Raw genomic sequence first — 14,482 nt, 5'->3', positions numbered from 1 at the left:
TTTGTTGTCCAGTATAATCTAAATTATACTCTCTGTCCTGAGATCTAAAATCAGAATAGAATAATTGCCTGACCATCTGCAAAACACTGTCCAAAGACCATTCTCTAAAGCCTTAATGCACAAATGGTAGAACCTGAAGCACTCTGAAAACACCATCAACTATACCATTAAAAAATGTACCTGCTAATCTAAGCATGAAAACAGTGGAAAGGTAAGGGAGATAAAACCGATCAGGAGATTAGAAAACAGGTTAAGTATCTTATGCAAAATTTACACTTTGGACTCATTCAAATCATGCTGAATATCAGCTCAATCACAAAAGTTTATCAGCAAGTAGGACACTTAGAATTCACCATACTCTATTATCAGGGAAAAACATTGACATTATATGGTACATCTACCATGCAATACTAAACATCCTATTACCTGCTCTATTGACATAGAAGAATGGTATAGTGTTCATTTAAGTAGTGAACAGAATTGGGAAAAGCGGCAAATTCCAGAGGCCTGTGAAACAAGAGGTTTTACAGTATGAAAGCACACCCCAGAGGTCCTCAATAACTCCTAAAAGGAAAGCATATATGGCAGCAGAATATGTTCCCGGGGAGGAAGGTGATAGGAGCAGTGATCAGCAAATAATGTCTCATTTTCACTGAGGCACTCAGCATTGCAAAATCATCCCTCCAGACTCCTCAAGCTAGAATAGTTTTGGGTTTTCCATGCTCCAAAGGACAATTTCTTCTCTAACGTTCCAGTGTAAATATTGACATTTATGAACAAATCATCGCCTTGCAGAAATAGGGTAAAATGCTGAAAAAGCCCAACCATACTAATGGCTGCACAGAGTGAGTTTTTAAAACAAAGCAGGGTTTAAGTTATATTTTTAATATAACAGCCTGTTTAAGCAAGCCAAGAAGATGAAGGCGACCCAACCGCAGGCTCTGGAAGCACCAAGAACATGGCCTCCACAGCGCACAGAGACCTCACTGGGCACAACTGAGACAAACCCCCCAAAAAAGGAGAGATGGAGGCCAGCTCCTGGCGAGCACCAGGCTGAGGTCACCGGGCCCTGGGTGTCAGGGGCCGAAGCCAGCAGGTTATGGTGCTGGGGTGCGGGAAACATGGGTGGGAGCTGCCAGGGGTGGTGGGTGTTTTGGGGGTGAGAGCCCAGCTTTGGCCCTTGCTCAGCCTGGCGCCCAGCCCCACACCTGACAGCGACGCCGGCCTCGGCCAGCGCTTGCTTATTAAAGTGACGATTCCCTTCCCCTCCCCCGCCAACAAAATGTACAATTTAAAAAGCCGGCTTCCTTGTTTGTTTTTTTTTTTTTTTAAAAAAAAAAAAAAAAAAAAAAAAGGACAGAAGAAAAGCCTCATCATCAGGCCGTCCCCCCGGCTGAGAAATCCCGCGGCGGCTTTTCCCCCTTCCCCGGCGCTTCCGCTATTTCTGGGCAGGGTGAAGCAACTCCGCTTCAGTCTCTCCCCGCCCGGGGGGTTGAAGGCTGCGGCTCCGTCCCGTCCCGTCCCGTCCCGCCGGGCGGCGGCGCGGCCCCGCAGGGCCGGCAGCAGCGGGGTCCCCGCGCCACCACCATGGCCGGCCGCCGGCTGCTCCTCCTGCTCTGCGCCGTGCTGGCGGGCGAGCTCCGGGCTGAAGGAGGCGGTAAGGCGGCGCCTTTTTTATTTGGGGAGCGTCCCCCTCCTCACAACCTTTGGCGGGGGCTGCGCGGGGAGGGGGCGGGGGTGAGGGGCAGAGGCCCCCCGCCGAGAGAGGGGGCCCTGCCGGCCCCTGCCTGCGCGGGCAGCTGCCGCCGTCAGGAGCAGGCACCCCGGGGGGCTCGTCTTCCCCGGGGGCGCTCGGTTTCCAAAACGGCTGAGGGCTTGTCTGCACCTGTGCCGCCCCCCGCACCCGGCCGAAAGACGGGGAGCCCCGTCTCGGGGGCAGGAAGCTGCCGAGGGGCACCTCGGGGTGCTTGAGCCCTTGGGGTGCTGTGTTCCGCTGCAGTCCCCCGAGGCCTTTCCCAGGCTGCTGTGCCTTCCCGTTTCCCCCCTATAAAATGGGATTGCTGGCCCTCCCCGCCGTTTGCAGCGGGAGGACAGCTGCCCTCGCAGCCTGAGGTGCTCCTGTCGGTGCGGGGAAGCCTGGCCAAGGCTTGGTTGGGTGTGCTTGGCCGTGGAGGGGCTGGGGCACAGAGGGGGGCATGTCCTGGCCACCCTCTGTTTGTGCCGCCAGGGTCAACACCAAAGTCCAGAGCAGCATCAGCAAGTGGCTTTTCAAAAGTTGTTAACTCTTCCTTCAGTGAGTCAGCCCACTTAGGGCAGTAAAATGAGGTCTTCCACATGTTTCTGGAACTTCCTACTTCAGTTGACCAATGCATGCTGCTCCTTGATGTCTCCAAAGAAGGAAGCGTGACAGAAAGCTTGGGAAAGAGAATGGCCAGCCTCAGAAGACTAATCATCTAGTTCAAGTTTATGAAAACATCCGCTTATGCGGGTGATGTGGAGGCAAAGGCATACAGAGGCGATAACCCCACCGGCTGTGTCCTGTTACTTTCCTGTCACCGTAAAGAGGGATTGGAGGGCAAATAAGATAGTGGGTGAATGAACTGACAGTTGCTGACCTACAGGTTACAAGCACTTTCTGTAAGCCTTCCTTGCGAAGAGCCTTTTCAGAATAAGCAGGGCTTCAAATTATGCGTGGGCTCTGTGGGATGGCTTAATATAAATAGCACTAGCAGAATTTGGCTCCCTGTGGCTGATCCACCAATTTCGGTGAAAGCAGAATAAGTCCTCTTTGTGTTTGCTTAGAGGATATTAGGGTATATTATTACTATCAGCAAGTTTGTTTACTGCTGAATTGAGCTGCATGAGGAATGCCCCAGAAGGTACGTGCAAGCTGCCCACTGAGCGTAAGCCATTGGCCTTGAAGTCTCATCTGTAGCACTGTCTTCCACAGTCCAGTCTGGGATTGGAAAGTATTTTTTCTCTTTAATTCCAGGTGTTTAGAACATAATTAAATGCCAGCTTCCAAACTATGCAAACTTTCCTAGAATGTATGCTTTTTACAGGGTAATTGGCAATTTGTTTACTCCAGTGTTGTTTCTGTTTTTCCTCTCTAGTAGTGTGTGTACAAGTCACTGGAGAGTAACGTTATTGTTCACGCAGCCAAGTGGTTGAGCTGAGTTTAATGCCTCTGGTCCTTCAGTTTAAATCAACAGCTACCTGCATCTTAAACTTGAAGGCAGCAGGTCTTACGCTTCTGTGACAGGTCTTACGCTTTTAAAAAATAAAACAGCCCAACAAACTGACCTCAGGCTGTACTTTCCTGCTAAAGCTGACATTAATTTATTTCTGCTCTTTCTTAAGTCTTAGAATGCAGTTGCCTTAGCTCTACCTGCACACATATCTGTAAGGCAGAAACATTTCTACAGGCAATTGGGAGGTATTGTTAAGAGAGAAGGAAGACCCCAGAACATTGCAGTGGGATTTGGGGTGGTGAAGGGCAGCAGAACTCAGGCATGGGTTTTTCCCATCTGTCAGTAGATACATTACTGGGTCTTGAGTTTGTGTGGAATTTAGTTTCTGCACAACAAGCCCCTGGAGCAAGTGGTGGTGTTGCTTTGTGGTCAGCTTTAAAACCAAATCAAGCAATGGCATCTCCCTGGCCTTCAGAGAGAGTCATTCTGTTCACGACTATAGTCTTGAGCAGGAGCAACAGAAATATAAGCCCTCAGCAGCAACCTGCATTATTTTCAAGACTAAAAACAGTAGGAGAGAATTTTGGGGGCCTACAGTTTGTCCTGGATTTGCTGATTCTCAGAGGGAGGCTGCTCTGAGACATCCTGAGATGTACCAGTCCGTGTGAGGACTAACCTCACAGGTAATGTTGTGTACAGGTAGAGTGGTGAAAGGGTCTGTTTTGGTTTTATTTCTACTTCACTTGTTTCTAATGACTCTTCACCACCACCAAATGTTACCTGCCACCGATCATTTCCCTTATTGTCTAGTATTCATCAAGAAAGAAAATGCCGACAAGTTCTTGGAAAGAACAAAACGTGCTAACTCTTTTTGGGAGGAAGTGAAGAAAGGGAATATTGAAAGAGAATGCAATGAGGAGCGCTGCTCAAAAGAAGAAGCAAGAGAAGCCTTTGAAGACCAGGAGAAAACTGTAAGGATGAACTAATATGAAACATAGGTCTATATATTTCATGTTTACAAAATAGCATTAAGGTCTCACAAGTTACTCTCAGTCACTTAACACAAAATAAATAGTGGTTTTGACTGTGGTTGGAACTGCTAAGGCATAAACATACAGTAACAGTCTTAATTTAGTTCTTGCAAGGCCAGCCCGTGTTAAAACTTCCATTCATTTACCTGTTGTGATCCGTTTAATTGCCATTGTGAGGTATTTGACCTTTAAATGCTTTGACACTACCCATGTTGGAAATATGTTCACCTTATCTGGGTGGCATAGCTGAGCGTCATGACTATGGTCAGGAGTTCTTAGGTGGAGAGTCCACAGGAAGGTTGAGAAGGCAAATACTGACACGGAACTTCATGGGAGAGTGTTGCCAAACTTACCTCAAGCAACATTGCAGTGCTTATCATTTTGTGGCTCTCTTTTTCAGTATCTGAGTTGACAGAACCTATACTGTAGACAGTTCTTAATGTTGCCTTAATTGCCCACATGGAAAGAAGTTTGTATGCGTGACTTGTGTCACCTGCCCTACCCTGAAGACTGCTTAACTTCAGACAGAAATGCATTTTGTTCCCAAGCTCAAGAGAGAGTTAAAGAGATGGGACAGCTATGGGGGCTGGAGTCAGTAGAAAAGGTGGGGCTGGAGTCAGTAGAAAAGGTGATATTTGAAAACTTGAAGTGACTTGGTGGTGGAAGGGAATTGGGAACATCATCTGTAGCTATGTGGCTGTTAAGAACAACGCTAAAGCTGGAGTTAAGGCCAGATTCATTTCACGTTAGCATTACTTGATGGCCATTGGAGTGGCCCTGAGATGACCTGCATGGGGAGTCATGGGTGCATCACCAGGGTAATTCAGAGCATAAGGGTTGGCTGATCTCTAGCAGAACCAGCACAGCCTGTTCTGCCTGGTCACCAGATGTCACTGGAAAGGACTGACTTGGACAGACAGCATACCTGGAGTCCTCAGTGCAGAGGGAGAGAAGAACACAAATCAGACAAAATATTTTTAAACCTCAGGATTTCTGAGGTCCTGACTGATGGGACAGGGGGGATGGAGACTGAGAATTTGGCATTACAGGAATGTAAATAAATTCAGTCAAAACTGATGGAAAGATACAGTTATGCAAGAAATCAAGTGCCTTATGCTGAGTGAGTCACACTGGGAAATTTCTAAGGAGTTTTTGAAAATGCATGAGACTTGTTTCTGTAGAGCTGGGCACTATAGATGGATCATATGGTTCTAATTTATTAAATGGTGTGGTGGTTTAGCCCCTGCCGGGGTCTGAGACCACGCGGCCGCTACCCCTCCCCCACAAAGGGAGTGAAATACAAAGCCCCAAGACTGAAATAAGGAAAGGTTTAATACAACAATGCAATAGCAACACAACAAACAACAACAATAACAATAACAGTGATAGCAATGAACAGAGCAAAATAGCTACCAAATACAGCAGTGGGAAGCACGATGTACAAAACCACGAGTGCACCGCGCTCCCGCGCCAGGAAAATGTGACCTGCCAGGATGTGACATCCGCATGGTATCTGAATAACCCGGCTAGAGCTCCCCCCCACTGCTGGGGAAACTTAACCCTATCCTGGTTAAACCAGGACAAATGGTAATAGCAGGCTGCAAGGCACTGTATGTGCCTGTAACTTAAAACATTTAACAATTGTTAGCTGCAAATATTGTCTGTATGAAAGCTCTAATATTTTTCTGAAGAATTCAGTAATTCTCATCTAACTCTTTCTGTCTCCTTTTATCCCCCTTTTCCCACACCTACCTGTAGGAGGAATTCTGGAACATCTATGTAGGTAAGAAACACTCTGTGTTTGTTTAGAGAATTAAGCTTCCTTATTGCAAGGTTGAAAGGGATGCACCTCTGAAGGAACCACTTCCTGCTCCCTTGCTTCCTCTCTTTTCACCATGAAACACCCTCACTTTGTGTTTCCTCTGAAGAAGGAATCTGATTTACTGCCTTGCTGTTGCTTGAGCCCAGTCCCTTCATTTGAAGGCAAGGTTCAGCTGCTTCCAATTGCTGGGATGATCTTTGTCCTCTCAAAAAAAGAATAGTGGCCCTCTGCAGGCAAAGGCCAGTGAGAAGCAGAAACTGGATGTGTGACTCTGCTGGTCAGTTGTCCTCCAGAGGGGCAGCCCCAGATGGGGGAATTCAAGATGCAATGAGGGTGGCATTTAAATGCTGCACCTAAAACAAAGTTATTAAACTGTATTGCAGAGTCGCTTGCCAGTTTCGTGTCACCCTCCGTGCCAGAGTGTTACTGATTCCTGTATTACAGAGCATTTTGTGGGATGTGTTTTCTACAGAACTGTTTGGCGTTCAGTGAAGACATGCCAGTAGATTAGCAGATACTACCTACCAGTCTTTTCTGTTTTTTTCCTAAAGGTTTGAGTTGTATTTATTAGGGTTCTAATGTTTGTAATCACTATGCAGGGACAGACTTTTAATGTATTAATGTCTGGTAATGTGTTCTTCTGAAAGTATCTGTCCGGCTTGCATGTTAGGAGGTGTACCTCAAAAATGTTGGCCAAAGACAGCTCAGCTTTGTCTTTTGGAATCTGCAGAAAATTGAAGACAGTTGCCAGGAAGAAGATGCAGGCTTTCACAATCCTCTGAGCAGGGGATGAATTCTGCAACCTATAGGCTGAAATTTCAAGCAAAGCCTGCGTCAGTGTTGCAGTGAACAGGAGTGGAAAATTTCAAACCATTTTCTCATGAGAATACAAGCAGCAGAACATCAGTGCCAGTGCTCTTAGCGGAAATACCAATTTCGTACATTTTAAACCACAGTCCACGAATGCTTTGTTGGTGTTCAGAAGTACTGAAGACCACAAGCCAAGTTACTAGAACAATTCATTCTCACTTCCTTTTTTAGTAGGGGATTGTCACTGCTTTTGTGCAATATTGATATAAAACTCATTACCGCAGCAGCAACTACAGTGTAGGAAAAAACTAAACAAGTATGGTTTCTAACAGTAGGATGCTGCTTAGCTAAGACCACTACAGAATGGAGCTCTCTGGCACTGCAGAGGAGACAGAAACCAGGAGCTGTGCTGCAGGCCTCGAGTCTGCCTTTCTTTTGGTAAGTGGTGGTCTCACCTTCCCTCTGTTGAGGATGGACATCAGTCTTCAACGCCTCTGTGGTGGACCACACAGACGCAGCATTTGGAGTGCTGTAGGTTTTGGCCGTGTGCAGGTACAGAAGGGTTGTTGAGGTGTGGGGGCAGTACACAAAGACCAGCAGATGTTCCCTGTGGCAGATAAAACTGCAGCAGATGAGGTCACAGGCCAGAGCCACCATGCAGGTGGCAAGCTGGATCCTTAGGATGAGCAGCTTCTTGCATCTTGTCGTCTCTGTGAGCATCGCTGTTCTTCCAGCTGCTCCAAACGGGGGCAGAACAGGTGGTAAAACACAAGAATTTGAAGAGTGTGTTATCTAAAGCAACAAATTATTAAGCAAGTGTCACTTCTCCGGATATCCTGCTTTTCGTATTGAACAGTGCAGAAGAGCCCAGCAAGATCATGTGATGGGAACACATTATTTGTTACAGCAGGTCACTAGATGAGAGAGACCATGGCAGTGAGCATCAGTATGGGAGTGAGATGCCTTTGGGGGATGGGAGAAAAGGCTACTATGTGGAATATGTCTCCAAACACAGTGCAGCCTCACTGTCCTACATGTTACTGCGTTTGTGAGATACGTGTGCCTGGGGCCCTGGAGTCAGGTCAGCCAGTTGTGTCTGGGTCACGGAAAGGAAGGAAGGCTGCAGAACGACCTTTCGAATGTGTGAGATCCCAGCATAGATGTGGAGAGTGTGGGGTAAGAGCTGATTTTTTGAAGCTCAAGCTTATACTTCAACAGATGCAATGGGAAAATTTTGGTACTCTAAGCAGCACAAACCAGAAATTTGGCCTCCATACATGAATTTAGCAGAGCTTTGTAAAGCTTTCGTTTGTTTGTTTTATCTTCTGATTAATATGCTGGTGTCTTTAAATGAACAGCACTGCAGGCAAAAGGCATGAACAAGGGATGAGATGACCTTTAAAGAAATAAAAGTTGAGTTGTCATTATTTTGCAGCAATTGTAGGGAAATGCAGGAGGTTAATACCTTTAGACAGTGGTTGCAATGTAGAAATGTCCTGTCTACTTTTATAGCCTTCACTGTAAATGATGTATACTCTGACCATGATGTATTTATTACTTTATCTTCCTACAAAAAAAGGCTTGTGTACGCACTGTCATATAGTAGCCACCAAAACCAGATTGCAGAACTGAGGATATGTATATGAATCATTGCTGGTTTGGAATGATTGTATTTATACTCTTTGTTCCATCTGGAATGTGGCAACTTGCAGGACATATGTTTTAAAAGGAAGGATGAAAGATTGCTTATTAACCCTAACAGCCCTTCAGAGTTCACTGAAAATGCTTACACTCTTACAATAACTTTTTTTGGTTTGTTTCTGTAGATGGGAACCAGTGCAGTTCAAATCCTTGTCACTATGGTGGACATTGTAAAGATGGAATTGGTTCCTACACTTGCTCATGCTTGGATGGTTACCAAGGCAAGAACTGTGAATTTGGTAGGTTTCTGTTTTATAGAACTGTGACAGTGAATTTCCCAGGGAGCTTAAACATAGAGAGTTAACTCTTTCTTAACCAGCATTATTTGCCTCTTGGAAAAATACATAGAATAGGATGGCAGTCAACAGTGAGCTGGAGGACAGTGCCAGAAACACGAAGCCTTGCTGGCTCTACAGCTGGATAGCGTTAGTGAATGCTCTGAAATTACACTTGCCCCAAAGAGAGCCCTCTTAATTATGATAGTGCCTCTTTACCTGTGGTTGAATCCTCAAAACGTGATGATAAAAAACTAAGCAACATAGGATTCTTCTAACTGACAGAAAAGAGCCTTTATTCCAAGCTCAGGAGTACAGCCTCCCTGCTCAGCTCTTAGCAGTAAGAACCAAAGAAGGCAGATTTCAGTAGACAATGCAGAGACTTTTTCAACTTTGCAAGGAATCATTTTTTGCATATAAATCCTTCCCAAGTTTCACTTCTGTGGCATACAGCTACTACCCTAATGATGTCACTGGGTCATGTATTGGCAGCCCAGAAGTAAGAGTGGAGGGTGTGGAACTGAACTTCAGACACAGGACTGAGGAGAGTCATGAGGAGTTGAGTTTTTTAAGGCAGGAGGGAGGAATCGTGTGAGGGTGTACCAATATCTGGATTTCTCTGTTAGTGGTTTATTCAGTCTTCCACTGTCATTTTGTCCCTGTGTTTTTAAGCTCACCATGACACGGCCACTGGGCCCACTTGGACTTGCCAAGTGTGTTTCATGCAGTGAATGTGACTGCTTTGTAAGACATAAGCTAATGTTAGCCACTCATGTTATTACTAAGATGTGCTTCAGGTGCTTTACAGATGGAGATACGTATCCTGTTTAAAGAGTGTGGTTTAATTTGGTGAGCTTCAAGATCTTCTGTGGAGTCACTGTTTACAGTTTTTCTCCAAACATCTTCTTTATAGTCATACCAAAGTACTGCAAAATAAACAATGGTGACTGTGAGCACTTCTGCAGCATCAAGAAAAGTGTACAGAAGGATGTTTTGTGTTCCTGTGCAAAAGGGTATGTTCTAGCAGAGGATGGCAAACGCTGTGTTTCATCAGGTATGAAGCCATGTAATAAACTTGATTTGTTTCACAGTTAAAGGATGTCTTTTGAACCATCAGTATTCTACATGACATAGATTTAACACTGAGGCTGACTGATTTGTATTTTCAAAGCCTTCCATGTGGGAGGTGATGTAATGGATTTATCAAAATCTAGCTGATTTGGAACCCTCTGCAAGGTGTCTCTCACAGAACTACCTGAATAAACTCTGCTGTTAACAGGAGAAAAGTGATTGCAGTTATATCTCATTTACTTAAAAACTTATATTCTGTATAAAATAGCAGCTTACAAAAACTTTTCTACTTTAGATTTCAGTTAATCTAATCAAATAGTAACTGATGACATTAAACAATTGCAATTAATGCTATTTACATTTGTACATTTTTGTTGTATTTCAACAAACCTGGGGGGAGGGATAAGTCATCCATATACTCATGATGTCAGTTTTTATATCCTTTATAACTAATAATAAGTTGCTGTCATGAGCCGTATTATTCCTAAAATAAAACACTTCATTCAGTTTCCTAATTAAGATGGTTTTAGTAAGAGCAAGTACATGAATATAGCAATGTAAACAGTTGATGTTTTAAATACTTTGAAACTTTGAAACAGTCCAGAGACTGAACCTCTGGACAAGTTTTAGGACTACAAAATGGTTTTTATTTTCCAAACCACCTGGTCTTCCTTTGTTGCATCTCCCAAGATTTTGCTGGTGTTTTCAAAAATTGTGAGATGGTGTTGTCAAGGAGTTTCCTCTTGTGTTGGTGTTTCTGTCCAGCTCTAATTTTAACATTCTTGTCTTTACAGTAAAGTATCCTTGTGGAAAAGTTTATGTGAAAAGAAAAAAAAGGTCAGTTTTTTTACCCACTGATAATAGCAATGTAACTAGTGATCAAGATGGCCCTCCCACAAATGGAACAACTTTGGTGGAGGACATTGTTATTACCACAGAAAGCCCAACCATCCGTCCTGGCAATGGAACAAGTGGCAAGACTCCGTATGTCAATACCCGGATAGTAGGTGGTGATGAGTGTCGTCTTGGTGAATGTCCATGGCAGGTAAATCTGGTGTTTGTGCTCTGCATGTAAGCAGAATATGTTTCTGAGGGGAAGTGTGCAATTGTTCGTTTAACCTGGTTGCCTTCTGAATGTTACCCATGTGGTACGCCGTTTGTAGCTGGAGGTAGCTGAATTGCGTGAACCAAGGCACTTAGATGTGCTGTTCTGCAAACTGCGGCCTTAAAATGTCAAAATGAAAGGCTTTGTGCAATTTTAGATGGTGTTGCTTAACCTGTCACTAGAGAGGGCTTTTGAGTCATGCTGGCCTATCAGTGTCACTTTTGCAGGTTATGTTCCAGTTCTGTCTGATAGCAGTCCATTTAGTTAGTATACCTGAGAGCTTATCAGGTAAAGCATGCATTCACTTCACAAATACGTCTTCATATCTAAGTTTTTCTCTTGAGTTTGGACTAGCCAAAATGAGTTTCTGTATTCAGAACACTAAGGGTGGGGTGAAACAGGAACAGAACTTGGACGGGAATTCTTTGGGGTGGTAAGTCCAAGGGATGAGGTGATTTGGGGGCTGCACTCTCCCTGCTCAGTCAATCAGTGTCTTGTTCCTAAAAGACATTACTAAGCACTGTGAGTGAGGTGACATGGAAGCCAAACATCTACATCAGGTAAAGGCAGTTGAGACTCTGTAGCAGTACATGCCAATCTGCAGCGTATGCATGTGTGTGTGCAATACTAGGAGACACCTGCAGAGTAGTACATGTTGTAGTAATAAGCATATATATAGTATGCAGAGAAATCAATTACCTATTTATAGCTTATTGAAGTTCAACTGCTCTCATTAATTCTGCACTGACCCGTTCTCTTTTGCAGGCTGTTTTGTTAAACGAGGAAGGGGAAGAGTTTTGCGGTGGAACTATTTTGAATGAAATTTTTGTACTTACTGCAGCTCATTGCATGAACCAATCTAAAGAAATCAAAGTAGTTGTTGGTAAGTGGTTACTTTACTGCTGTGATGTTTCAGCATGTGTTGCAGGCTAATCCTCTGCGCTTTAAATCTTGTGTGAGATGTATTCATGTTACTTTGTTATGGTTTGATACTTTTTTGCTGTTGTTTTGCTTCTTATAATTCCTTGTTATTGTGGGAATCCTGCTTTGTAACAACAGGGGCATCTGATGTGGAAGGTGATAATGGTTCTTCTTTGCAGCTAGTTGGAAGTAATTAAGAACAAATGTTCTAGAAGTGTTGGCTAGCATGTGTTCATCAGAGTAGTGCTTCTTCAGAAAACTTATCATTCCTGGCACTTCTGAAGTGTACAGATTTGTTTCTGCAGGAACACTCAGGAAAGCTATTGCACATTGACTAGAGGAAGAAGAAATGAACTCAAATTATAACTGCTTCACTTCTGAGGCGTGATACTAGATCAACACAACTTTATATTTGTACTGTTCTAGTCTTGACCCAGACCAGTTTCTCTTCCCTGATAGAAGCCAGGCTCAAGCTCCTGTAAGAGCTTCCACCCAAAGGTGCATTAGTTTAGCTGAATAAGTTTATGCCTTTATGTAAACAAAAATCTCCGTAGACAGAAGCTCGAAACTGAAACTGATCCAGGTGCTGCTAATAAATATTGCAATACATTTTTTACAGTTTACTTGTATGGTATAAAGGCTTAGGCAAAGTGTTAGGAATGGGTATACTACTCTGCTCCTTTATCGAGGTTGTTCTTAATTTCTTGTACTATTTCTATATTAATGACCCTTTTAATAATCTTGTACAGGTGAAGTGGACAGAGAAAAGAAAGAACAGTCTGAAACGATGCATACAGTGGACAAAATACTTGTTCACTCCAAATACATTGCTGAGACTTATGATAATGACATAGCCTTAATAAAGCTGAAGGAACCGATAACGTTTTCTGAGTATGTTATCGCAGCATGCCTCCCTGAAGCAGACTTTGCTAACGAAGTTCTGATGAACCAAAAATCTGGGATGGTTAGTGGCTTCGGGCGTGAATTTGAAGGTGGACGACTATCCAAAAAACTGAAAGTGCTTGAAGTCCCCTATGTTGATAGGAACACTTGCAAGCAATCCACTAACTTTGCAATAACAGAAAACATGTTCTGTGCTGGTTATGAAACAGAGCAAAAAGATGCTTGTCAAGGAGACAGTGGAGGTCCCCATGTAACCAGATATAAGGATACTTATTTTGTTACTGGAATTGTTAGCTGGGGAGAAGGATGTGCAAAGAAAGGCAAATATGGTGTCTATACCAAACTGTCCAGGTTCTTACGCTGGGTAAGAATGGTCATGAGACAAAATTTGTAGTGGTGTGGCTCTTGATCCTTCAGTTAGCTAACAAGGTGCAGTTTCTGTGATGGAAGCTATTCTTTTATTTTTAGCCACATCTGCTAAACTTGTTTTGAGAGCTGATTCCTTAAAGTTATGGTGCTGCTTCTTTTTGTTTTATTCCTGGCTTTAAGCATGTGTATGTGGACTGTTGGTGTTGTTTTGAATTTGTACAATGAGGGGCTTTCTCCCAACAAAATGGCTGCTCAGTGGGGTCTTGTGTTTGCTTGTTTGGTTATTTTTATATTGCCATTTTGGTTCCCGTCTATTTGCGCTCCTGGACATCATATGAGCCTCCACTAATCGTGATGAAAGTGGGAAGAATGGGACTTCAGTTAATCCTCATATTGCAGCCAGCTGGCTCAGTAGGGACTTTGTTACTACTAGACCTGTTTAGCTTCTACCTGCAGATGTATTTAGAAAATTAAGGAAGCAGGGAAGCTTGCTTGCTAAAAGTTGAGACACAAGTTGAGTATTCAACATGTGTTAACTACATGTTCCACAAAATTGCCTGCTTAGGTCACAGCAGCTAATTAAAATGGGGTTTAGCTTTATGTGGATTGTACTTCACTTTAGTTTAATTTTAACATTTCTGTTCTGCTCATCAAAAAAAAAAAGTGCATGTTCACTGTTTTCTGTATCATGTTCTGGACTGTGTATGGCTGAGGATCAGAAAGCTCCTTGCGTGTGTACTTGTTCTAGGTGTTTCTGTAAGGTGCAATATTGATGTACACCAGCATTTGAAATAAAACATTCTTTCTTTTTTGTTCTTTTTTTTTTTTTATTTATTCCTTCCAGTCAGTTTACAAATATATGAAGACAAAGTCTTATTTGAGAGTGAAAAAACAGTGAATGTCCCTAAACAAATATGTGTGACAAATTTCACCTGCCTTATGTCAAGGCTCATGAAGAGGTAGAGAAGGGAGAGGGGGTTAATTAAAAGACTTTCACTGGCCTAGAGGTTCATAAATGGCAAGTTAGATGCTAAGATACTAATTTTCTTAGAAAGAGACAAACTCGACACATGATTTCCCAAACATAGTCTACTCAGGTACTATGATCTGATCTGTGCTATAAGGTTTCCAGGCACATTCTGGTGTTTTTTTGTATGTGGAGTAGCGTTCCTCTGTATATTCTTCTTTAAAACTTCTTAGCTTCAGTCCTAGTTACAGAAATCATGGGAAAATTTACAATGGAAGGGACAGCTGAAAGTGATCTGGTCAAACCCCATACCCAA

The 14,482-nt window shown here is 43.4% G+C and overlaps 1 protein-coding gene across 1 annotated transcript; it reads left to right on the top strand.

Moving 5' to 3' along the window:
* The first annotated feature begins 1,467 nt into the window (after window positions 1–1,467).
* F10 (coagulation factor X) lies at window positions 1,468–14,010 on the top strand. Its single transcript, XM_074815248.1, has 8 exons — window positions 1,468–1,657; window positions 4,002–4,162; window positions 5,981–6,005; window positions 8,681–8,794; window positions 9,744–9,884; window positions 10,696–10,946; window positions 11,772–11,889; window positions 12,677–14,010. The coding sequence occupies exons 1-8, from the start codon at window positions 1,588–1,590 to the stop codon at window positions 13,222–13,224; spliced, it is 1,428 nt and encodes a 475-aa protein (XP_074671349.1). The 5' UTR covers window positions 1,468–1,587; the 3' UTR covers window positions 13,225–14,010.
* The last annotated feature ends 472 nt before the right edge of the window (window positions 14,011–14,482 follow it).

Source organism: Strix aluco, chromosome 2 (genome assembly GCF_031877795.1).
Source record: "Strix aluco isolate bStrAlu1 chromosome 2, bStrAlu1.hap1, whole genome shotgun sequence".
Classification (NCBI taxonomy): domain Eukaryota; kingdom Metazoa; phylum Chordata; class Aves; order Strigiformes; family Strigidae; genus Strix; species Strix aluco.
Note: the sequence above shows the minus strand (reverse complement) of the source record. Positions and strands in the feature narration are given on the sequence as shown.

Bases quoted from the DNA above. Each gene is read 5' to 3' on its own strand.
- F10 (XM_074815248.1), top strand. From the start codon at position 1,588: ATGGCCGGCCGCCGGCTGCTCCTCCTGCTCTGCGCCGTGCTGGCGGGC. The intron at 6,006-8,680 runs GTAAGAAACACT...TTGTTTCTGTAG, and splicing joins ATTCTGGAACATCTATGTAG to ATGGGAACCAGTGCAGTTCA. The intron at 9,885-10,695 runs GTATGAAGCCAT...TTGTCTTTACAG, and splicing joins CAAACGCTGTGTTTCATCAG to TAAAGTATCCTTGTGGAAAA.